This window comes from Anguilla rostrata, chromosome 3, assembly GCF_018555375.3.
Source record: "Anguilla rostrata isolate EN2019 chromosome 3, ASM1855537v3, whole genome shotgun sequence".
NCBI lineage: Eukaryota > Metazoa > Chordata > Actinopteri > Anguilliformes > Anguillidae > Anguilla > Anguilla rostrata.
The window spans coordinates 51,702,748-51,727,468 of NC_057935.1; the positions used below are offsets into that span (position 1 = coordinate 51,702,748).

The following is a 24,721-nucleotide window of genomic DNA, read 5'->3' on the forward strand; positions in this document are numbered from 1 at the left end:
GAGAAGAAATTACCATCTATGTGAATTTCAGGTTTGCATAAAGCTATGTATAGAAGTCTGACATTTGCTCTCCCTCCGTGTGTGCTCAGTAGTGCTGTGCTCTGTACTTTCTAATCACCAAGGACATCCTTTCCTCAAGGGAAATGATTAGCACTCCAGTGTAGAAATCTTGAGGAACTTTGATAAGTCATTAAATTATTTCCATTCCTGCTCTCAGATTATTTCCCTTTCATGTGCACTTTTGGAACGTTTGCTTTTATATTACAGAATAAAGAACAATTTAGTTGTTTTCAAGTATCTCCTTCACAAGGTCTTCTTATTTTTGAAGTTGTAACATAGTGCTAATCACTCATTTTAGGCTTGTGTGAGAAGGTATGCTCTCCATATTTTGCGTAATTGTGATCAAAGTTGAAAAAGATGGGTTAGACATAGATGATAGTGACCATGTAATTTATTATTACTATTATTATTATTATGTAAGAAAGCAATTCTAACAGAAAACTTCCCAAAATATATTAAAACAGAGTATTGGCTAAACATAAAGTATTCAATGCAATCAGAACTCAATTTTGACCTAAAAATTATTATAATGATAGTAATATATAATTAATATTAATTATTAGATTAATATATAATAATTACTGTGATAATAAGAACTGTAAAGCATACATCATATTTAGGCAAATAGCAGGAGTCTGACTGATCCTTCATAAACATTAAAATGTAATAACTGGTGAGCCACAGTTTTAGAGGAGAGAAAATATTTGTCCTAAAAAAAATAACAATTGGCCATTTTCTCTGTGAAGTCACAGAGATCCTGAGCAGAATCAGTACAGATAATCAAGCAATGGAGAATCAGTAGAGGTAATAACCACTGCATTGTCTTGAAGGGTAGAGTGTCACAAGGGAAAGATTTTTAAATGACCAAAGGCCTTGTATACAATAAAATATAACTGCTGTTGAAATATATTATTATTATTATTATTATTATTATTATTATATTAAATTGTTGCCTTTACTTTAAATTTGGGACAATATATTCACTTCAAATTCAGTCAATTCATTTATTTTCCTTTATTTAGCCAGGTCAACATGCTAAATTTCCAATATACTGTTGAGGTTACACTGCAAAGGGAGAGAGAGTATGACTCATAGTTGGCCATGCAGTACTTTTTTTATATTTAAATCTCAAGATTGTGAATGAGCATTACGCAAACAGGTACTGTTAACCCTTGTGCCTCTTATAAAAAAAACAGACCATGGGTAAACATTTTACAGAGCAGAGCACATTTTCATTGGTTAAAGGTTAATTTGACTGATATGATTGAATGTGCATGGATATGGGGTGTACTTAAGAACTATCAGTGAGTCATAAAGAAAGACTCATGGGAATGTATTATACAATGCAAAAGACTTTAATAAATTTGTAAGCCCAAACATACATAAACAAAACATTTTAAGCACATTTCATGTTTTCTTCACACACTGGCAAATCAAAGTCATATACAAAGATTGTTTAAGGTGCATATTTTACTTCACATGAAACCTGGGTGAGGATCCTTCCTTCCTCTCCCTTATGCAACAACAACAACAATGAAAATAAAAGGAAAAAAAAAAAGCTCTCATTGGGTTTTTTTTTTCTCCACAATATCAGGCAAATCCCATGATGTAATTTACAGTGAAGTGCCCTGACAGGACACACATAGTTACTCCTATGCAAAAGCCATACAGCTGAAACCCTACTTAGAGGAAACATACAGACCATTCTCCCTAAATCTATTTCACTTCACAAGAAGCCATTGTACTGCTGCAGAGAGCCATTCTACCAAAGCAGTCTGTAGGCCACGATAAACTGATTACTGATTGTACAATAATGTGGCCCCATTAAATCAAGCATATTTAGTTACATGTGCACTAATCAATTCTGTCACTCCATGAGGTTTGGTGTCTCAAAAGTAGCATATGATTGTGTGTTTCTCTGATGTGTAAAGATAGCCTTTATATACATAAAATATATTGTATTTATGTACGTAAATCATTTCATTATTTTATTCATAAAAGCACAAATCTCAAACTCAAAATGAAAGCTTAAGTTTATAAGTGTACCTGGTCTATATTTTTGATAATGAATCCTCACCAACACAACTTATTGCTGTCATATGGAGCCTGGGTGCCTATTTTATTTTTTGGTGCTCAATATATCATTTGAAAATCTTTATTTAAAATGAATAAATAATACATCAATATAAATAAATGAGTAAATAAGTGCACACAACCAGGCCCTTATGCTTGAGTCATACAGCATCTCATTACAGACCGCCTGAGTTTTTCCATTCAGAATGAATGCCTTGATCTTGAATATCATTAAAAACATCACGCTGATTGAATTAGATTATTTTTGGCAATTGGATTGGCGGCTGTCTACATCACATGTACAAGAAGCACCTTCTTGATACTGTGAAGACATAGAACTAGGAAACCTGCTCTACTGTCATATATTGACATCCGTTGTTTTCCGAGTCAAGCCTGCAGTGCTTCAAAACATGGCTTAGCTCAAAGCATTACAACTTCTTTCATCCCTGTGAGTCCCCACCAGACTTCCCTGACCACCAGTGGCACAGCAGTTAGGTTAATGTAGTCAGTTGCTACTTCCTAATGAAAGCTATGCATACTAATGCTAACCGCACCATCCACTAGTACTAGAACAGTGTCACCAATAGTGAGAGTGGGGCTACACATACAGACAGAGCAGTCATGTGGGCCATGTGTGACATCATTGGTCATGTGTTCATGTGATCCAAGAGTTAGAGTGCCAGTCCCATGGGAATGGACAGGTGAAAAAACAAAAACAAAGTGTCTATAAGGCAGGTGAAGAGGTCAAAGTTAAAAAGCAAAACCCATGGGTAGAGAGACAAGTTTTCAACTATGACTGTGGTAAATATACATACATACAAACATATGTACATACATATAAACAATCTTTACATCATTGTGGTTGTAATGTTTGATTTGTACTGGGTGTGAACACTGGTCAAAACGGCTATTTTTTCTCCTGTGCCAACTGATATGGCGCAGGAAAGCGAGGCATAGGGGAAGCTGAACAGGGCTATTCAAGACCCCTATGAATTCACAATAAGAGTTTTGAAAAGCTTCAAGTAGGCAGCAAGACATGTTTGTTTCAGGTATTTTTCTTATTTTTCTTTTGTTTCAAAAAAAGGGGGGATCCTCTCTAGGTCTTGTCTGAGGCTGTAGAACCTGTATAGTGTGTGTTTCACCTCTTCAGTCTTTGACCTCCTCCCTCTCTAGGTATTGGCAGCTAGAGATTGATTTTTATCCTGTGGGAGCGAGCTGTACCTGTGCCACACAGTGTGCCATAGAGTGGTGGTTTCAGTGCCGTCTCCTGTAATATAGAGAGACAGACAGATATAGGGAGATTGTGGTTACATTATCACCGAGCTCTGGGTAGTTGCTAAGCTGCAGAGTGTGTATTCTCTACTGTAAAAAATAATCATATCAGTGAAAACAAATCTCTAGAGATACATGAACAGAGAAGGAATAGAGCATTCTTCAAGGCACTCTGATTCTATATGGGTGACTTTGTTTGTCAGGTTTCCTTGAAGAAGGCTGTATGCGTGCTAGGCTTGCACATTTTTACGTTTGACAGCATGCAGACTTATCCTACTGCTTTGTGCTCCAATTTCTGTCTTGCATCCACCACGCTATTGCACAACCCACCTTTTGCTCTGAAAAATGTGACTTAATCTGGTGCCCCTGTATAAATCAAATAATTGCAAACTGAGAAATTTTGCGATTTTCCATAATAAAGCAGATATGGTTTCCTGAAAATTGTCTCAAAATAAAATAAAGGAGAACCCTAAAGTGTAGCATCAGAAAACAAACAGTGTGCTTAATTGCATGTCCAAGACAGCTAAAAAAGCTACGTATCTAGAAGGCCCGAGGGGAAATTAATGCCAATGCTCTGAAAACATACAGAGGGTTCTTGTACTCTAAAGTTGTGTTCCGTCCAGCCATGAATTTGCATATCTGCTAGATTCTTAATGAGATTCATAATAGAGGCTGACTTTGAATTCTAGGCACTCGCACCAACACTTGCTGTGATTTCATCCTGTGCACTCAAGCACACATATTGCCGTTTCTATGTTTTCCTCTTTTCTCACAAAAAATAAAAAATACAATACTGCAGCTGAGTACTTGCAAAGCTATCTAGGACAGATCTGAATAAAATAGGCATCTACTGCTCTACATTTTATAAATGCACAAAGCCTAAGAATTTTATACATTTTAGTTTAATCTGAATTTTATTTTTATTTGAAACAAATAAATTAATCATATATATATATATATATATATATACAGTTGCAACAAAATGTTTGTGAACCCTTTGGAATTACATGGATCCATGCATTAATTACTCATTAAATTTGGTCTGATCTTCATTTAAGTCACAATAACAGACAAACACATTCTGCTTAAACTAATAACAATCAATTGGATTTTTAATTTCTCTATTGAACACATTGTCTAAATATTCATAGTTGTAGTACCTTTTAGCAGCAATGACTTCCACAATGGTTAGGAGGAATTTTAGAGAATTGCTCTCTACAAAACTGCTTCAGTTCATTGACATTTCTTGGTTTTCTTGTATGAACAGCCATCGTTATGCCACAACAACGCAGTTGGGTTAAGGTCTGGACTCTGACTTGGCCATTCCAAAACATGAATTTCCTTATGTTTAAACCATTCTGTTGTTGATTTACTCATATGTTTTGAGTCATTGTCTTGTGGAATTATCCAACTTCTAATAAGCTTAATTTGACGGACTGCTACCCTGGCATTCTCATGTAAAATTTCTTGATACAATTTATCTTTGTTCCCTCAAGAATTGCAACCTGTTCATGCTGTGAGGCAGCAAAGCAGCCCAAACCATGATGCTCCCTCCACCATGGTTCACAGTTAGGCTGCGGTTTTGGTGTTTGTGAGCAGTGCTTTTTCCTTCCCTAGTTCATTTCTGCCCAGCGTGCAACTGTTGTCTCACCTGTCCCAGAAGCACTGTGGAACATCCAGGTGGTCCATTGCAAACTTGAGACACGCAGCAATGTTTTTTTAGAGAGCAGTGGTTTTCTCTGTGGTGTCCTTCCAGAAATACCATTCTTGTTTAGTGTTTTTCTTATAGTGGACACATGAACAGAGGCTCCAGCAAGTTCAAGAGATTTCTTCAGGTCTTTTACTGTTACCCTAGGGTTATTTTTGACCTGCTTCAGCTTTGCATGCAGTGCTCTTGCTGTGATCTTTGCAAGCTTTCCAGTGCTAGGGAGAGTGGCAACAGTACTGAAATCCTCCATTTGTAGACAGCTTGTCTTATTGTGGATTGATGCACCCAGACCTTTAGAAATGCCTTTGTAGCCTTTTCCGGCTTTATGCATCTCTACAATTCTTCTTCTAAGTTCCTCTGAAAATTATTTTGTTCAGGGTATGATTCACATGAACAGATGTTTCATTAGAAGAGCAGATTCTTTCAGTAATGGTAACTTTGTGCGCTTTATTTATAGGGCAGGGAACCTAAAACCCACATCCAATCTTATCTCATTGACTGGAACACTGGACTAGCTTTTGGAGAAGTCATTAGCCTAGAGGTTCACATACTTTTTCCAACCTAGATTATGAATGTTTAAATGATGCATTCAGTATTGACAAGAAGTACAATGTTTGGTCTTAGTTTAAGCAGACTGTGTTAGTCTATTATTGTGACATAGATGGAGATCAGACAACATTTAATGAGTAATTAATGCAACTATCCAGATAATTCCAAATGATTCATAAACCTCTTTATTGTGACTGTATATATACAGATTATGTTAATCTGTCCAATTACTTTTGGTCCCCAAAGATGAGGGGACTGTGTATAATAAGGTGTACAATTCCTACATGGGTCACTGAATAAGAATGTAAATATCCTAAAATTGAAGTTGATACTGCACTATATACACTACATGGCCAAAAGTATGTGGCCACCTGACATCCAACATCTCATCTAAAATTATGGGCATTAATATGGAGTTGGTCCATCCTTTGCTGCTATAACTACCTCCACTCTTCTGGGAAGGCTCTATACTAGATATTGGAGCATTGCTGCAAGGATTTGCTTCCAGTCAGCCCAAAGAGCATTAGTGAGGTTGGGCACCAATTGGCAGGCTCGCAGTTGGCTTTCCAACTGATCCCAAAGGTGTTGGATGGGATTGAGGTCAGAGCTCTGTGCAGGCCAATCAAGTTCTTCCACACCATCCTGACAAAACCATTTCTATAAGGACCTCGCTCTGTGCCCGGGGGCATTGTCACACTGAAAAACGAAAGGGCCTTCCCCAAACTGTTGGGGAAGCACAGAATCGTCTATAATGTGAGGTAACATTACCCCCTAGGCACACAGCTTATCTTATCTGTTCAAAATCAATCAAATGCCTTCATATTCATTGGATGGCGCTTCATCCTATAGCAAGAAAATGATTGCAAATATACTGCTAAACTAAGTAGTTTTGCTAAGTTAAAAACTGGCCAAATCATTCACCCAATCTGAATCCAGATAAGCATGTGTTGCATAGTCTTAAGTGAAAAATTAAGGCAAGTAGCCCCCAAAACAAGCAGGAGTTGAAGATGGCTGCAGTACAGGCTTGGCAGAGCATCACCAGAGAAGATACTCAGCATCTGGTGATGTCTATGGGCCACAGATTTCAAGGAGTCATTGCATGCAAAGGATATGTAACAAAGTGCTAAACATACTAATGTGTCCCAAACAATATGCTGCCCTGAAATGAGGAGACAATGTATAACAAGTATGTATACACCGACCAGAAACAACATTAAAACCACCTGCCTAATATTATGTAGGTCCCCCTCGTGCCGCCAAAACAGCTCTGACCCGTCGAGAGTTTTTAAAATCATGTGGAAATAAATCACCCTCTAACAATATCTTAGCTTTTTATAGCCCTGTAGCAACTAATAATGTAATAAACTACCAATAGTGTAATAACTCCAAATAATGTAATCCATTTTATATTTTTTATGTAATAAAAACCAATAATGTAATAAGTAGTAGTAGTAGTAGTAGTAGTGTACTTTATTGATCCCGGGGGGGGGATTTGCACTGTTGCAGTATCAAAGACAACAAAGTAACACAATCGAATACAAATTTACAGTAGATACAAAATATCAGATACAAATATAGAGTAGATACAAATATATACAAAAATCCAAATATACCAGAGGACACCTTCAGCGGTGGATTCCATGCCTCAACAGGTCAGAGCTGTTTTTGCGGCACGAGGGGGACCTACACAATTTTAGGTAGGTGGTTTTAATGTTGTGGCTGATCGGTGTATATATACACACACATAGATACACGCAATGCCAAATGCCAGAAGAGGGAGTAAGTGTGGCTCATATGATGACCTCTAAAAGACATGGGACAGAGAAAGCAGCTTATACCATGTCTTTTCAATTTAAAAAAATAAATTTGGTCAGAGCTAACATGCATTTTTTAGTTTGAAAAGATTTAGCTTTTCTGGAGCACAATCCAACATATCATGGTAGTCATCAAATGTTCCAAGACACAGTCCAGGAAATGGGCACAAAAGTGCTCACTCCTCCCATCTGTTTTCACATACCTATGGATGCACATTTTTTTATCAATTGCTCATTGCTGTAGCAATAGATTTCCCTAATGTATGTGGCTGTATTTATAATGGAATAAAGAAGATAAAGGACAAAGAAGAATGTTCCACAGAAAAAAACAATGTGTTTCTACTACTTAATTTACTGCCGTCTTCATGCTATGACATGAGTTTATCAAACTGAGTATAAATAAGGAAGAATAAACAAGATGTCCAACATGCACACAATGCATGCATGGGAGCACACACACACACACACACACACACACATGCACACACACACTCACAGACTCAGAGCACGAGTTTGCATACTGATCAGCTGCCTCCATCCTGATCAGCCTGCCACACGTCCAACTATTAAGGGGAGAACATTACTTCTACCCATGACTATGAAAAGAAAACCCAGCAGTGAAACAACAGGCACTGAATTGGGCAGGGAGTTAGTCTGGACTTAGTCCCAATCAAGCAAGAAGCAGGCCTATGTGAAATGATTGTAAAACTCCACTCCAACGGGGCAGCGCGTGGTACACATCTATGCTGCTGGTCCAAATGGACTCCTATAGCATTGAGAGCTGTATAGGGCCATAAATATGGAATCCCTGAGGTCTCTGACAAGCTTTTGCTTTTAGAAAACCTGAACACATTTTACAACATTCAGTTCCCTTGTACGCTCACACTTCCTAAATTAAAAACCATCTCTTTCTTCTCTCATGTTTACATACCTGTCTTCTCCCTTTAAATATTGCTATTGCCACAGCTACTGTCCGTATGTCTTAATTTAAATAATTACTTGTTGCAATATATCCGTACCTGATTTCTTCTTTTTTGTTTTTGTGAGTGGATGTTAAATCAATAGTAGCAAGCTGCTTGCCATAAATAGACTTTAGGGCAAATACGTATGAAAAGCCTACCTTCAAAATATGCATAATATTTAAATTTCATCTGATCATACATTTGTTGATAACAATAATTACAAAGTAATGAAGCACGGTAGTTTAGTGTCCATGTAGAAAGTTGTGCCATATTAATAGTGAATTAAATGCAGTTCATTATATGTATAGTACAATTCAATTTACAGTAAATCAGGCTCTTTACTATTCATAGCTTAAACAAAACTGCGTAGAATTAATACTTTTTGATTGGCTCGTTAGCAATGATAAAAATAAGCAGAATGCTCCTTGAATTCCAAAGAGAGCCCTTTGAGTGGCCTCCTCTACTGGCTTTCACTAGGAGCGGGTAAGATGCAGCGTTACCTGTAATTCAGTCTCTCTCAGCACAAGGTCGCCCACAAACATTGATGGAGAGTGCTCAAATATCTCATATAAATACACTGAACTCCCTCTCACTTTTCTTCCATCAGAACACACACGTGGCTTCGCATGTGTGAAACCAATATTTCTCCTGTGTCTGGCCAGCAAGGTGGGGTCTGCATAAATTTTGATGCTATCTTGGCAGGTCTAATTTAAAATCGCATGTAAAGCCTACATAGCCTTTTTTTTTTTTTTGAAACTGCACTATGATTAAGCAGAGAACTAAACCAATAAGAAAAGGTATTCAAAAAATAAACCACATACAGTATTAGGGCCAGGGTATACAGCAGGTTTGTTCTCATAGCTCAGGGTTTACTTTTATATAATGGGATTTTTGTGACAATGAAGCCGTTATCAGTTGGCAGTCCTCCTTGAAATATATACAAAATAAAATACTATGGGGCATTACAATCAGTGAGGCAGGTTGGCAGAACTTTCTGGTAGGGCCCTGTAAAGGCGAGTTGGTTTCTTTATTTAATACTGAACTGGAAAGAAGCCCTGAGACACTCTATCTTAAAAGCAGGCAATTTAGCTGCCGCTGGACTGGAGATTATCTGAGTTCAGAAGGAGACAAAGAGTTCATCCTCAGGCTGGATTTCTGCCACTTTGCTCGGAAGCAAAATGGACTTCTATGGCTCGAGGAGGGTCTATGAAAACTGAAAATCCAAATGGCTATATTAATATAAGACATCTGAAAATGCACAGTAGTGCTAACACATTGTGTGCCAAGTGGGTGATGAAACAAAGATCAGGAGTGTGTCCTCGGATAAATGTACCCTGTTTTTCAGCCCTTAACTTCAAGGCATTAGTATAGATGCTAATTGAAGTGATCAGTGAAAACAGGTGAAGGAATGTGACCAGTTACACAGTGGAGAAGCAAAAGAGATTTCTGGCACTCTATACCAAACATCCGATCCAAAAATGTCCGATCTGAACACGTTTCCCCTTTTTTGGATTCCAGCAACAAAACACCTGATTCAACTAATCAAGTTCATTACCTGATTTGTAAACTAAATTTGCTGATTAAAGTGTAACCGTGCTAGCCTAAACAAAAGCTTGCACCCACACCAGCCAGTTAGATCATACTAGACACCCCTGTGGAAACTGAATGATTAAATGAGATGATTAAGGTACCATAATGTGTTGATCACTTAACATGTAAATTCATAGTGTCCTGTATCCACCTCTTGGAATTACAGGCTCTAAGATCATAGCCCTAGTTGTACACATAAATCCAAAAGACAATGAGTTTCCTGTAGGAGTATGCTTGCTTGGGTTTAAGCTCATTAAGGATAACTCCTTCCAACAAGTATCCATTACAGGGTTGATATGTTGCTATGTTTAAGAAACAGGTAAACAGGTGTTATTAAAAAAAAAAAAATCAAATGAACCATTTCATTTTCCTCTGACTATTGTAAATATTAATGGAGTACGTTGTCATACAATTTATTTGTCACAATTCACAAAAAGGCAAATAGTGGTCTGATTGAATCTCAGAGTCACAAAGGAACTGCTCAGGGACATGACAGGTTATCTTTATAAATGACAGGAGGTTGATGTTCCTTAATCCTACATTACAAAGTGTGGTGCTTCAATCTGCTGTAAATACTTACTTCATATAAGAAAACCCTGATTCATTTAAACTCATTCCGTGACATAATGGTTCCCCACATCTGGAAAGTCACAGGGTCTAACTCTCCCATTACTAATGTTTCCCGCAAATTCTCAACCTCCAGACCAGTCTGACATTGATAAACTGAGTCTCTGATTGACTCAAGCACTGACCTTACATCTCAACAAGGGCGCTGGAATCATTTTAGAAGTGGGAGGTCCCCACCCTCTTAGTGTTTTACAAATCAGAGGTTATAACCAAACCCTTCAGGTCTTTGACTATTATTAGCCTTTGTAAACCTCTTGACAGCTTTACAACAATAAGTGGGATTTACTGAATACAGTAAGTGATATAGTATGCGGTGGTCATCAGAGTAGTAAACTCAGTACTACTTAAATTGGTCCAGCATATATTGCTGTCAATCTGCAGCTTTTGGGCAGATGTGAAATATATGAATGATATCATTACTGTATAAATAAAATCTCCAGTGAATACCTCCATAACGACCTTCAGTGCATTGTTTCCAGGTAAGAAATTAATCACACTTTTATTAAAAAGATGCATCAAGTAATAATAATCAGATATTTTATTATATATCTTCATCTAGAGTGCAATATCATGAAAAGTATTTCTTCCTCATTTCCTCAGTTATTGCATAGTTGTCACACTGAATGGTTTCAGATCTTTAGACAAAATGTAATATCAACACAAAACACATTTTAAAATTATTACATTTATTTAATGAAAAAAGTTATCAAACACCCATATCACCCATGTGAAAAAGTAACTGCCGCCTTAGTTACTCAGTTAACCAATTAACCACATTTAATTGGAACTTGTATTCAGATGATTGAACACATGCAGGCTTGACTGCATCCAGCCTTGTTGAATCTACACCTCACTCATATTGAACATTACCATCAGAGTGAAGTAGTCACCATAAGGTTTCTACAATCACAGTATGCCATGCTGTAAGGGAATTCCAGAATTGATGAGAAAAAAAGGTTAAAATATATCTAAGGCTCAACTGAATCACAGTGAAAGCCATTATCTCTAAATGGGGAACACTAGGAAGCGTGGTGAATCTTCCCAGGAATGGCCGGCCCTCCAAAAGTTCACCAAGGGCACACCAACAATTAATTCAGGATGTCACAAAAGATCCCAGAAGAATATTCAAAGAATCATAGGCCTCTCTAGCCTCAGCTAAGGCCAGTGTTCATGACTCCACAATTAGAAAGAGGCTGGGCAAAATGGAATTAATGTGAGAGGAGCAAGACAGAAACCACTTCTAACCAAGACAAGCATCAATGTTTATCTCATATTTCCAAAAAAAAGCACCTGGATGATCCCCAAGTCTTCTGGGATAATGTTCTATTGAAAAATTAGAGAAAAAAGTGGAAATCAGGTTTCCTTTGTCTAATATAGCATATTGTCTAAAGATCTGAAACTAAACAGTGTGACAAAAGTGCAATAATATAGTAAATCAGGAGTAAATACTTTTTCACAGCACTGTAGATAACAAGACTCAACTTATTTTTCAGCTCGATATACAGAAAATACTGAAACATTAGGGGTTAAGTGCTTTTCTCAAGTGCACAATGGGAAGGCAACACACTGAAATCTAAACTGCCACCTTCTGGAAGCAAACCCATCTACGGCACTTAGCCACTACGCTGCACTGTGATTAACAACAATTCAATATTACTCTGAAGCTCTAAAACAATGACTGTTAAAATCAAGCAACACATTTCTAAATTTTCTCTAAATATTTTACCCAAATGCAGGCATTGCCACTGGGTGACGTGAAAAAAAGAGAACCGAACAAATAAAAAAGCAATATAGCAGTGTCTCAAAGCATTTCCTAATGGCCTTGGAACTGACTGGATTAGTGCAGACCCTTTTGTGGGAACAGGGAATGGAAATCGTTTTCAGAAGAGCAATATTTATTTTGATAAACCATTTTCTTGTCTTTGTATTGATCTTAGTAATGATCTTATGAAATTTAGATTTAACTCCAAATTGTAAAGTGCCAAGTGTGCTCATTGTAAATGTATTTTGCATGTTTATATATATATATATATATAAAGACAGACATAGAAATGAAGCAGAAAGCCACTCTGACAAGTTGACAAGGAGCATAGTAAATGTACACTGAGTTACATCATCTGCTCTTTCATAATCTGGGTTTGTACAAAGGCTTATGGGTAATGTGCCAAGGCACAGCGTTGACTTTTAGCTATGGTTTAAAAATAAAAGGTGGATGTGGTACACTAATTTCAACTCTGTGTGGGTGTCACCTTAAATTACCATGTACACAACATATCAGTGGCTAAAGTGTAATTTGCTGGAATATGCAGAGGATTTACTGTTCAAGAGGCACGAGAAGTCAAGGAGATGGAATAATTAGAGGATAGAAGTTAAGAATTCAGGTTTTGATTCAGTGAGTTGTACAGAGAGAAAAAAAAAACGTTTCATTGAACCTTGATTTAGTTTTAAATGCCCCGCAAAATGAATTGAAGTACCCAGAAATGGTGCAAAAAAGAACAAAATAAATAAAAATAAAAATTAATTTGTGGACATTAACAGGTACTACACACACACAACAAAATATGAATGAATTAAGTCTCCAAGTCACTGCTTATCTCTAACAATGCAGAGCACTAATTAATACAGCATATACTGAACATAAATGTAGATTCAGACATTAGAGAAAAATCTGGGTCAGTACTGAAGAACAGATGACGGCAGTTTTGGACTGAGTATATTACATTTTGTATGGAAATGATCCCATGAAATAGAGCAAGGCTACCTAATATTACGATAAGATATCGCCAAGACATTTTTCTTGTTTGTTGTATGATATCACATTTGCCTTTAGAGGTCATAATTATTAGAGTTTAATCTTGGTTGTAATGCAAAAGGTCTGGTTTTTATGGGTCTATTAAGCAATACCTATATTAAGCTTTATGCTGATATTCATCAATAAAATCTCATTCTGTTATATAGCTCTATGCCACTAAATTACTCCTGGCCCATAAAAATAAAATGACATTGATTACCCATTCCTATTTACAGGTTCTATCCATACTGAATATAAATGTATGTTTTTGGCCCTAGGGAAGCTTTCCAAAAACGAATTCTGCCATGATAATTCATCCCAAATGTCAACAATATGAAACAATATTTGTCACAATGGCACTCAGAGCTTAAAAATATTCAACATCATTTCAATACTATCATAGCTGTGTCCTTATATTTTACAAATTCAGTCTAAATTTGAAATAGCTTAAAGGGGCAGTTAATCTAAAATAAAATAAAGCCGTTTCTACTTACCTGGAATGCTATCCATCCATCCAGATAGTTTAACTAAGATTTTTAATGAGTTTTCTAGCAGCTCGCTCTGATGCAATGGACCTCAATGAGACCAAGTTGGTGTTCAAAGTGGCAAACATTTACAATTGCACAACTCAACAACAAGGTCTTTCCAAACATAATGACACGGTTACGAACATTCACAGATCTTGCTGTGCATGGTTTCATTGAAAACTACTTTCTGTCAAATTTAACTGTTTATATTTGCAGTCTCAACCGGAGCACAGAGGTATTCTGGGGCATAGTGTCAACATTGTTTTAAAACAACATTTGTGAAACCATGCACAAAAAGGTCTGTGGATATTTGTGAGTAACCATTGCATTATATTTGGAAAGATATATTGCTGTTCAGTTCTTCTAATGTAAATTTTTAGTGCATTGTGCATTGGTCTTGTTGATGTCCATTGTAAAATGGTGAGCTGCAGCAGATATCTGGACAACTATTTAGACGGATAGATAGCACTCTGTGTAAGTATAAACAGCTTTATTTATTTTTTGAGTGAGCTGCCCTTTAATGAGGTTTATCTAAATAAAGCACAAATATATTCACGGTTCGCATATCTGAACTAAGTGAATACCACTTAGCTTCCAATATACACTTGGTTCAAGGTATCTTCTATCAGAAGATACTGTAGGTTGAATTAAATATTTATACCATGCATTCCTCCAGACCCATACTATATTCTGCCTTGTTCCAGCAGGGTTCATACACTTTTTCACCAATGATTTTCAATGACTTTTCCATGACTTCTCCACAACCTTTAACTGAATATCCATGACCAAAACAAATGACTTTATCTCAGTGGGATGATTTAAAATTATTTATTGTAACACTAAGTAAAATTAGGTCTGCATCTGAAACATATGGTGCCTCTCTAAAACAAATAAACACCAGACAGACACACTTAGATACATTCTTTCATATTTTAATTCGAATAGTTTAACATTTTGTCAATGTCTCAAACAGGGCTCGAGATTGCGACCATTTTGGTCGCATATGCTCCCAAAATGTAATCTGTGCGACTTCGAAATATAATTGGGAGCATTTGTGCGAGTGCAAATAATTGTTCTGGTACAACTTTTTTTTTTTTCTTTTTCCAGTCGAACGTCTCTTCCTCTGTACATTCGCTAGTTAGTACACTCAGTATGTGCCTTGTGAGCTGACGGTGACCCTTCTAACTAATCGTGAGCTTGACATTCTTACCTTTAATGCTGATTTTAAATTGCTTAATATTAGCCTTCAATCACTCCCTTTTGCAGCACTCCACTGTCACGCAACACAGAGAGCTAATGCGTTTACTTATGTTACCTGAAGACAAAAGTTTATGTTCAATTTATTAGCGTTATCGAAAGCTGAAAAGTTGAAGCGAACGATTACGGCATTACGGTGTTTTGTGTAGCGACCCGGTTGAAACAGCTAATTTCTCCGATGCAGTTTACTGGCGGTTGATTTAATTAGCGGTATTGATGTGACGAGAAGCGCTTTGTCATTTGAATGCATAACACGCAATTCCTTGAAGAGTCGACACATTTTAGGCGTGACAGTTTAACTGTTACTTTTAAACCGTACTGTTATATCGTCGTTTTTTATCAATAAAAAATCTATTGCATATATTGTTGGTGCTCCTTACATTTTGGTGGGTGCTCCTAACTTTTTGAAATTGGGAGCACCAGTGCTACCAAGTAAAAAAAGTTAATTTCAAGCCCTGATATATTATTGAAGCTGCACTTCCCTGGCATATTGTTGGCACAGTAGGGCCTACGTTTACTAACTGCTACATTAGGAGAAGCGTGCCTGTTGGGCGTGCGTGTAAACAGACTGAGCCAGACCGAATTAACTTCTCACACCACCAAAATACCGCAAAGGTTACGTGCCAATTTACGTTTTATTACTATACATACCATTTTTATGATTGGATTAATTAGCAATTGTATTTGATGCAACTTTAGCTATATTTCCATTACTTTTCCAAAACTTTTCAAAAAATATTATTTTCCATAACTTTTCCAGGGCCTGGAAATTGCATTTTAAATTTCAATGACTTTTCCAGGTTTTTCATGACCGTACGAACCCTGTCCAGTTACTGGTGCAAATGAAATACAAATACCTGCAGTGGAAAAACTCAAATTTTTTGCTATAAAAACATTATAATGTATCAAATGCATACTATATATTGCTAAGCTCACTTTCAGTAATGGGTTCAGATGCAATCATACTACAGATGTGCTTAGGAGAACATGGCCTCGTACATGTTCCATGTGTCTGTGGAATTCCACAGTATCTGCATCAGTCACACTTATTTCTGTGTGCTAACCTCTTTCTTTTAATTATACTTAGCTACACACTTAATGGCTGATGTAGCATTTCCAGTTTTTCTAATTACACAGATATTCACATGACCATGACCTTACCTGTTAAAGGTGACCAGAATAGCCATGGGTATGTGTACAAAAGCATCGTTTTCTGATTATATCAAGAACAAATTCATTTTTGTCATTTGCTGTGTTAAACAACAAGCTATTAATCTGCTCATTAAAAATATAGTAATGCAAGGTCTAAACAGATGGCATGTGTTAGCACGGAAAGCTATTACCTATTCTCCATCTTCTCTCTCAAACTAATTAAGTGTCTTGGTCCCCCTGGCTCCACCTTGATCCCTGTGACCGGAGATACGTAGCACTCCTCACTCTCTACCATGCGGAGTGGCGGCGCTCATCTCCGCTGAGAAAAGCAGACTCTCCTCATCCCAGATTTACATTAATTTTCCTCCTTTATTTATTAGCCACTTTGCATTTGGCACTTGGCAAAGGGAGGCGTGAGCTATGTGCCACAGGTATTCAAATGAATCTCTCTCTCTCTCATAAAACCGCCGGTGCCTCGGCCAGACGGATTCCTGCGTATAAATCTCCCACTTCGGCCGCACGCCTAAATGCACCACAAAGCAGTCAGCATTGTTCCGTCCCGAGACTGCAAGCGTCAGTCCCGCCAAACTGCATTCACGGTTTGCATGAGAAACAAGTGTACCTCTTTTAAGCCGTCTCTTGTCGAATCACATTACTGCATCTGTCTGACAGCGGCTGTCTTTAAAGTGTCAATCAAACGGTTCTTGAAAGCCTAAACATGGCTGTAATCTTTCTGTCACCCTCCAGCCTTCTCATGTGTTTCTAATATCGTCTTGTCGGCCTGCATTAGACCTTGAGGTTGAACTCCTTCTTTGGCAAATGCAGCCAAACACTGTTCTATTAACATCACAACCAACCTAATGCATCCTGAAATGTGTTATTACTCTGCAGCCTGATTATATTATCTAAAATTCTTGCACACATACAAATGGCAGAGCTGACACAGGCTTAAACATTTTTTCCCTCTTATTTTCCTTTTTAACATCTTTTTTGTATTTAGTACATTTCAATATTTCATAATATTTCCTGAAAGCAGGTAAAAGTGCCACAGTGCCACCTACGGATTCTGTCTCTTCCAGATATTCCCATATGCTTGGCTCTCAGCCACGGTCGAGGATGCCAAAACTGCTTCACTACAAACCTCCTTCCTTCCTCTTTCAGTGCTGATGATTTTCATGCACATTTCAAATGCGGGAGATGGTGAAATCCCCAGACCCCCCCCACCCCCCTCAACAGAGGAACTGTATAGTGCAGAGGTGAGGGTGAGCAATAGCAGTGTGCAGGGTTTAAAAAGGAAACAGGAGAAGAAGTGCATTACCTGTCGGGTGTGGATTTGCCCAGGCGCCTTGAAGCCCCCTTGACAGCTGCACTCAGATACACTGTAGGGGTCGGAGCTGCTGGAGGAGCACTTGGAAAGTGAGTCACAGCCCACCACAAAGGTATTGTCCAAGGGGAGCTCCTGGATGACATGGTGCTTCTTGGGGGCGACGGGGGTCTCTGGTTTAATCTGGAAGGTAGGCTGAGGAGAAGCAGACTTGTAGTGCTTTGCCAAATCTGGACTGTCAGGTTTGAAGGTGGATGGAGTGGTGGCCCAGTTGTACTTCCCCATGGTCTGCTCCTCCAGCTCCACTGGGAGGTCCAGTGTGCCATTGATGTGCTCGTGGGTGGGGTCATCTGGCTTTGATTCTTCGATAGTCACAAAGTTCAGCAGCAGACTCTTGGGCGACCTCTTCTTTTTCTTCTTCTTCTTTTTGATCTGACGGTTTTCCTGATTGGGCGACACCCACTCACCGCTTTGCTTACCCTTCTGAACCACCTTGTGCCTGGGTGTCTGGCGGCAGCGCACCAGGGCGGTCACAAAAATGACCAGGATGACAGTCATTGTCCCTGCAATAATGGCAATGACCACGATGACATAGCCATTGGCCTGGGGTGTGACCTCAGTGTCCCCCACATTGCGGTCCAACGGGGTCTCCATGCTCCGGCGTAGCTGCTCTTGGATGAAGGAAGCGTTGGACACAGTTTCATTCACAAATAGGTGAACCAGGGCAATGGCATGCAATGACTCCGGCTGTCCCAGGTCTTTGACCTGTACCACCAGCCTGTGCAAGCCTTGATCAGCAGCAACAATCTTCTCCTGCAGCGTGATGTTACCAGTTGTTTTATCTATAGCAAACAGACCCCTTTGAGACCCACCAATAATGCTGTACTGTAGTTCTGCATTCATTCCAGTGTCATTGTCTATGGCAAAGACTCTTGTCACCACAGACCCAGGGCTGGTAGTAGACTGGACCAGGTCGTAGGAGTAGTTAGACGAAGGTATGACAAACACAGGTCGATTGTCATTTACATCCACAACGTTTATTGTGATCTTGGCAAAAGAGGTGCTCTGCGGCCTACCGCCATCCACTGCCTTCACCACAAAGGTGTAGGAACTCTGCTGCTCCCTGTCAAAAGTAATGTTTGGCTTTATCACACCAGTTTTTGGATCAATTATGAAATTGTCTTTGCCATTCAGAATAGAGAGGGTGACCACCGCGTTGTCGCCAGCATCTGCATCCGTGACCGTGATCAAGCCCACTGTACCATACAGTGGCAGGTTTTCAGGCACGTAAAAGTTATACTCAGGGTGAGTGAAGGCTGGGCTATTGTCATTAATGTCCTGGACCATCACCTTCACCGTCACGTTGCTCTGTAGAGCAGGGGAGCCATTATCCCGTGCAATGACAATGAATGTGTACTTCTCCTGCTTTTCCCTGTCGAGCCTCTTCCCAACAGAAAGGATTCCTGACCGGCGATCGATGTTAAAGCCGTCAGGTGGGTCAGGGCCTAGGGAGTAAGTTATTTCAGCATTACGACCACTGTCCGCATCTGTGGCACTGATTTTTATCAACTGTGTTGAAGGGTCATTGTTCTCTGGAATGGACAGCTGAATTTCAGGCTGAGGAAAGATGGGAGCATTGTCATTTTCATCTTTTATCTTTATGAGGACCATAGCTGAAGTGTTCAGGGGAGGCTTTCCTGAGTCCGAGGCCACAATTTTAATTGCATATTCTCTAGTAATCTCATAATCTAGAGGAGCTGCCGTTTCTAGCAGAAACTGGTTGTCAAACACAGGCTTCAGCCTAAAGGGTACATCATGGTCAGTGTAGCAAGTAACTTTCCCATTCAGATCAGCATCCCTGTCTGTCACAGTGATCAGGGCTATTTTAGTGTTAAGGGGGGCATTTTCAGATAGTAGGACGGTGCCATTAACGGGGTTCATTATGTAACGGGTGTCTATGGACGGCACATTGTCATTAATGTCTGTGATATTGACTGTCACTGTTGCCCTCGATGGTGTGGAGCTTCCATCACTAGCCAGGACGATGAGCTTGTGAACTGGAGTCATCTCCCTGTCCAGGGGCTGCCTAACAGTGATCAGGCCAGTGTTGCTGTCAATTGCAAAGAGTCGTTTGGTGGCAGCGGATATCTGGTTGCTGAAGGAGAAGTGGATCTGTGCGTTGGAGCCTAGGTCGGCATCCGTTGCGTGAATCTGGGTGACTGACGTGCCCACGGGTGCATTTTCTGGAATATTCACCTCAATCTCACTCTCTTTGAACACCGGCCTGTTGTCATTTACGTCAGAGATGGTGACCTGTAGGATGGCAGTGCTGGACTTTGGAGGAGTCCCTCCATCTTCCACTTTGATCTTCATCACAAAGGTGTCCTTCTGTTCACGGTCGAGGTTCTGCTGGACTATGAGCTGCGGCCATTTGTCACCCTCAGGGGTCTCGATGATATCCAGTCCAAATTCACTCACACTCTACAAAGAGAAACAATAAAAATGGGCAAAGAGTAAGTTTGTATTCTCATCTGTTTTTTTATTTTTTTACTTTGTCAGCTAGTAGTGTTGCTACAAATGCTGATACAAATTAACTGGCTGTAAATAAAGCTCATGTCCTCTCAGTATATGTTGAATGTGGAATGAGATGTGTACTCTACAGCAAACCTCAATCCACTAGCTAGTGATGACCTGAGCCAAAATGTGAGCTAAAAAAACACATTTCTCAGTATTTTCAGCTAATCTCAACAGCTATTTGGCCTTTCAAACAAAACAAATGAGGTATTTCAAGTTTATTTCTGCATTAAACAGTTGTTTTTGCTACAAATTACTTTGAGGTGAAAGTTATTTAATCCTATTAAAAGATGCATAAGGTCTTCAAAATATTGACTTAGAGAACACAACCAGAGGAAATTACCCACTTAAAAGTGATGACTCAAGCAAACATTAATCCCTATAAAAGAACACACAGTTCCCTGCATTAACAGAAAAAAGCCGGTCCATATATTTGTACAGCTCAGTGTTGTATAGCTTACTTTAAATTGCATACACATCTCTGATGGTGTAAATGTAATAGTAGATGGAAACACAAGAAAACAGAGTGAATTTTTATGTTCCCAAATATGTCCTAAACATTTACATATTTTTCAAATTATAATTATTGGGCATGGTTGTTTTTGTTCTCATTTTTAATTTTTTTCAAACGGCATATTTGAGTCCCCAGTATTGCTGGTTCATTATGTAAGAAAGTTAAACTTAACCAGAATGTAGGTGCCTACATAACAAATTGTGCGTTTGTGTGTGTGTGTGTGTGTGTGTGTGTGTGTGTGCGTGTGTGTGCGTGTGTGTGTGTGAGTGAGTGTGTGTGTGTGCATGTATGTGCACACTGCATGTGCATTCTGTAGTTTCCCAATGAACATCTGGGTTTTGAAAAATATCTTAAACCTAACCCATATCTGGTGTCCTATTTTTCTTCTGTATCTGTTAGTATGGCTGTTTATTCTTGCTTTCCTTGTTCTGAACATTTTTCATCCTCCTGTGAAATACATTTAGCTTCTTGCTGATGCCTGGAGACGCACTTCAGGGTCCAATATACAGCAGTTAAAACTGATGTCATACTGTCGTGAGAAAGCAAAGAGTTTGCCAAGCCAAATCACAGTACAAAGCCACCATACCTTATCTAATGGTGGCCCTTTAATCAAAGACTGATTTCAGCACTGTACCTTCTCCACTTGGCTCTCCAATGCCTCACCCAAAATGAGATTTCATTTCACCCCTGCTATCTCATGGCAGCTACTATGAACAGGAGGGAGCTCACAGGATTTCAAGGGCAGGTCATATGTGTGAGGGAGTGTTGAAAGAGAAGCCAAAGAGCTAAGCTTCAATTTAAAATATGCTGCAAGAGCGTCATAGATTAAAGTGGGGAGGGGGAGGAGAGACAGAAAAAAAAATTGTGCATTAAAAAAGAAAGAAGAAAGAAGCTTTTCTTCTGAGAGCTCAGGCTAGGCAACAGCACAGTTTGAGCAAATGGAAAAACAAATGCATATGTAATCCCCATGGGAAACCAGCTTTGACTGTTCAAAGTAATTGCCTCCCCCCCCTAAAACTAGCGCTAATATTTACGATTACAGACCGACTATGCGGTAAAGCTAGCACCTGGCACATTTTCCGTCCTTCTGATGTAGGGTGAGGCTGAGACAAGAAGGAAGAAAGGGCTCTGAACGTGAATGGGACTCATACACATGTATGGTACAAAGGGGTTCTTTGAAGCCGTTTCAGTCAGAAACATTTCCATGGTATAACAAGAAAGCGCATCTTTCTCAGGAGATAAGCTTCGTGTGCCACATAATGTTAAAAAAGATTACCCTGTCCTGGGTACAGCTCTCAAATTAGATTAAATATGTGCATTTTCACTTTAAAAAAAGGTACGTTTGAATCTAATCCACAGTTCCCATACTGGCCACATGCTGAAAATTATTGAAAAACAATTTGATTATATTACTCAATCCATATGGAAGTTGGCACAGAAATAAGAAACACCCATCATTATGCTGGAAAAACCTTGCCCATTCTCACATTGTGAGAGAGACAGCATTGTAACAAGATGTATTTTTCACAGTTTTTGTTTCCAGAGTTACAGACTTTCGATGACACCCCTGGTGCGTTTAATTAGCCAATACAAGCTCTGTCTGAAGCCTGTGCTTGTGATCAATCATCTCCCTTTAAATTGCCATTCATGCCAAAGAAGGCTGACAGATCCTCCACAACTTTGATTACCTCCTGGGCAGGTTTACAAATAAATGAATGAGAACATGAATCATTGGCTATAAGGTTAAGTGACAGCCACTACAGACAGCATTATCTCTTCTAAAATAAGAAGCAAGTTATTTAAAAAAAAAGAAATAAAATAATTCTCATGTAATCATACATTTGATTGACCTGCAGCACAATGAGACACATTTTAATAAAACAAAGAACCAGGTCCCTCTTTATCTCACAAAATAGAAAAATAACTCTTAAATTTACAAGGATCTATGATAAAATGTAACTGAAATGAACATTTGCCTTCACTCAATAAGCCCTACACTTGGTGACGATACAGTGAGCCCTCTGAACAACAGTGCTGAAGCCTGGGTGGCATTAGCTTGCGGAACCTCAAAGCCCATCCAGCACTTCATAGTTAGTTTACAGTGAAGCACTCTCGATCAATCCGTGCCCTTTAGAAGCTAAAGGAGATTGGGGCTGCGGTGAATTAACAGGCCAAGCCCGATGGGGCACTGCAGCTTATAGTTGTGGTCTCTCTCTCTCTGCTCTCTCTCGACTCTTCTCTCCGACTCTCTCTCTCTCCTCGTGACTCTCTAATCTCTACTCTCTCGATTCTCTCTCTCTCTCTATCTCTCTCTCTCTCCTCTCTCTCTCTCTCTCTCTCTCTCTCTCTCTCTCTCTCCTCTCTCTCTCTCTCTCTCTCTCCTCTCTCTCTCTCTCTCTCTCTCTCCTCTCTTCTCTGATGTACATTTTGACCTACCACACAGTCACCTGCGTTTCCTACTCCAAGCCAGCTACTGCGACTCTCTCTCTCTCTCTCTCTCTCTCTCTCCTCTCTCTCCTCTCTCTCTCTCTCTCTCTCTCTCTCTCTCTCTCTCTCTCTCTCTCTCTCTCTCTCTCTCTCTCTGTTTGATGGATAACATTTTTGACCTACCAACACAGTCGAACACTGCGGTGTATCCTACTGCCAAAGCCAGGCTGATGCGACTGAGCAGAAAAAAAAAAACTACTGCCGGAGTAACAAATGGAACTGTTATTTCTCCAGCATTCCCAAGTGCAGAAATGAACCAGATTCACCACTAAATACAACTTTTCATGTTCAATACATAGTGACACGAATGGCAGGTACATAAAAGCTACTATTGTTATAAGAAAGTTATTGTTAAAACCACACACACACACATGCACAGACACACACACACACATAAAGGAGAAGACAGACCAAAAACAGTCAATAATTCTGGCCCTGAGCTTCACTCTGCCCCATACCCTGAGATGAAAGGTGTAAAGAGGGTCTCTTTTTTAAGTGATAAAATCTCTCCTAATGGAATGCCCTGCTCTAGCCATGCATGGTATTACTTTCCCTGGGATGACCTTGGCTGTTTCCCGAGGTGCAGAAAGTGCACCATTCCAGGTAGCAAAGAAAAAGTATATTTAAGTTAGCTATGCTCTGCTAAAAATAGCAGCACTATGTGGACACACGTCCGTGCACACATCCATGCGCACAAGCACACCCAAACACACACACACACACACACACACACACACACATTAGTAACTCAAAATATTGGAAAGTCCATAACCTTAAAAAGTGAACTGCAAAACTATAGGCTTCAAAATCAAGGAGTAGATTGTTTATTATCTGTGACATTTCAAAGTTTCATAAAACATTAATCACAGACCTAGCACACCTAGCTGCATTATTGGTGGCAATGATATTTAAGGCACAGAAAATTACAAATGCATACTAAACATTTTTGTGCGTGTTCCCACAAATTCTCTTATCGCCTTTTAACATCATTATAGCCATATACTATATGTTTAGTCCACTCAAATGCCCTCTTGTGACACAGACGGGTAAAATAATTAAATAAAATGACAGCACTGGCTGAGGAAATGGTGCCACGTCTTCATTGTGATGCTACAAGCATTAAGCTGGTCATCTTCCAGCAATAAACAATTCCAGTCGGTTTCTCATCAATTCAGGTCAGAGCAGCAGAGGCCTTGGCTGAGATAAACCTCTTTAAAAATGCAAATTGGTAATCAAGTCAGACACAGAAAGCAAGGGAATTCTGTTAATTTGCCCCCCAAAAAGGTACAAATAACTCTTCAGCCTCAAACAGTGAACTTGTCTTGCACTTATTTATATATTTGCTAATTCATTTTTGATAGTAAGCAGACCACTGGCCAAAAAAGCTACAGCAAACCTTTATCCAGATGCATCCAGAACTTCCTTGAATCCCTGTTTCCT

The 24,721-nt window shown here is 39.1% G+C and overlaps 1 protein-coding gene across 4 annotated transcripts in view; it reads right to left on the reverse strand.

The window, feature by feature from the left end:
* Nucleotides 1-24,721, reverse strand: part of pcdh11 (protocadherin 11) — a 252,405-nt gene that overhangs the window by 212,388 nt on the left and 15,296 nt on the right. For 3 of the 4 annotated variants that reach the window (XM_064328154.1, XM_064328153.1, XM_064328156.1), the window contains exon 3: nucleotides 17,701-20,187. In XM_064328154.1, coding sequence (XP_064184224.1) covers nucleotides 17,701-20,187 — 2,487 coding nt within the window. Of the gene's footprint in view, nucleotides 1-1,396; nucleotides 3,401-17,700; nucleotides 20,188-24,721 lie in introns of those variants that run through there. The other variant, XM_064328155.1, reaches the window with a different exon arrangement.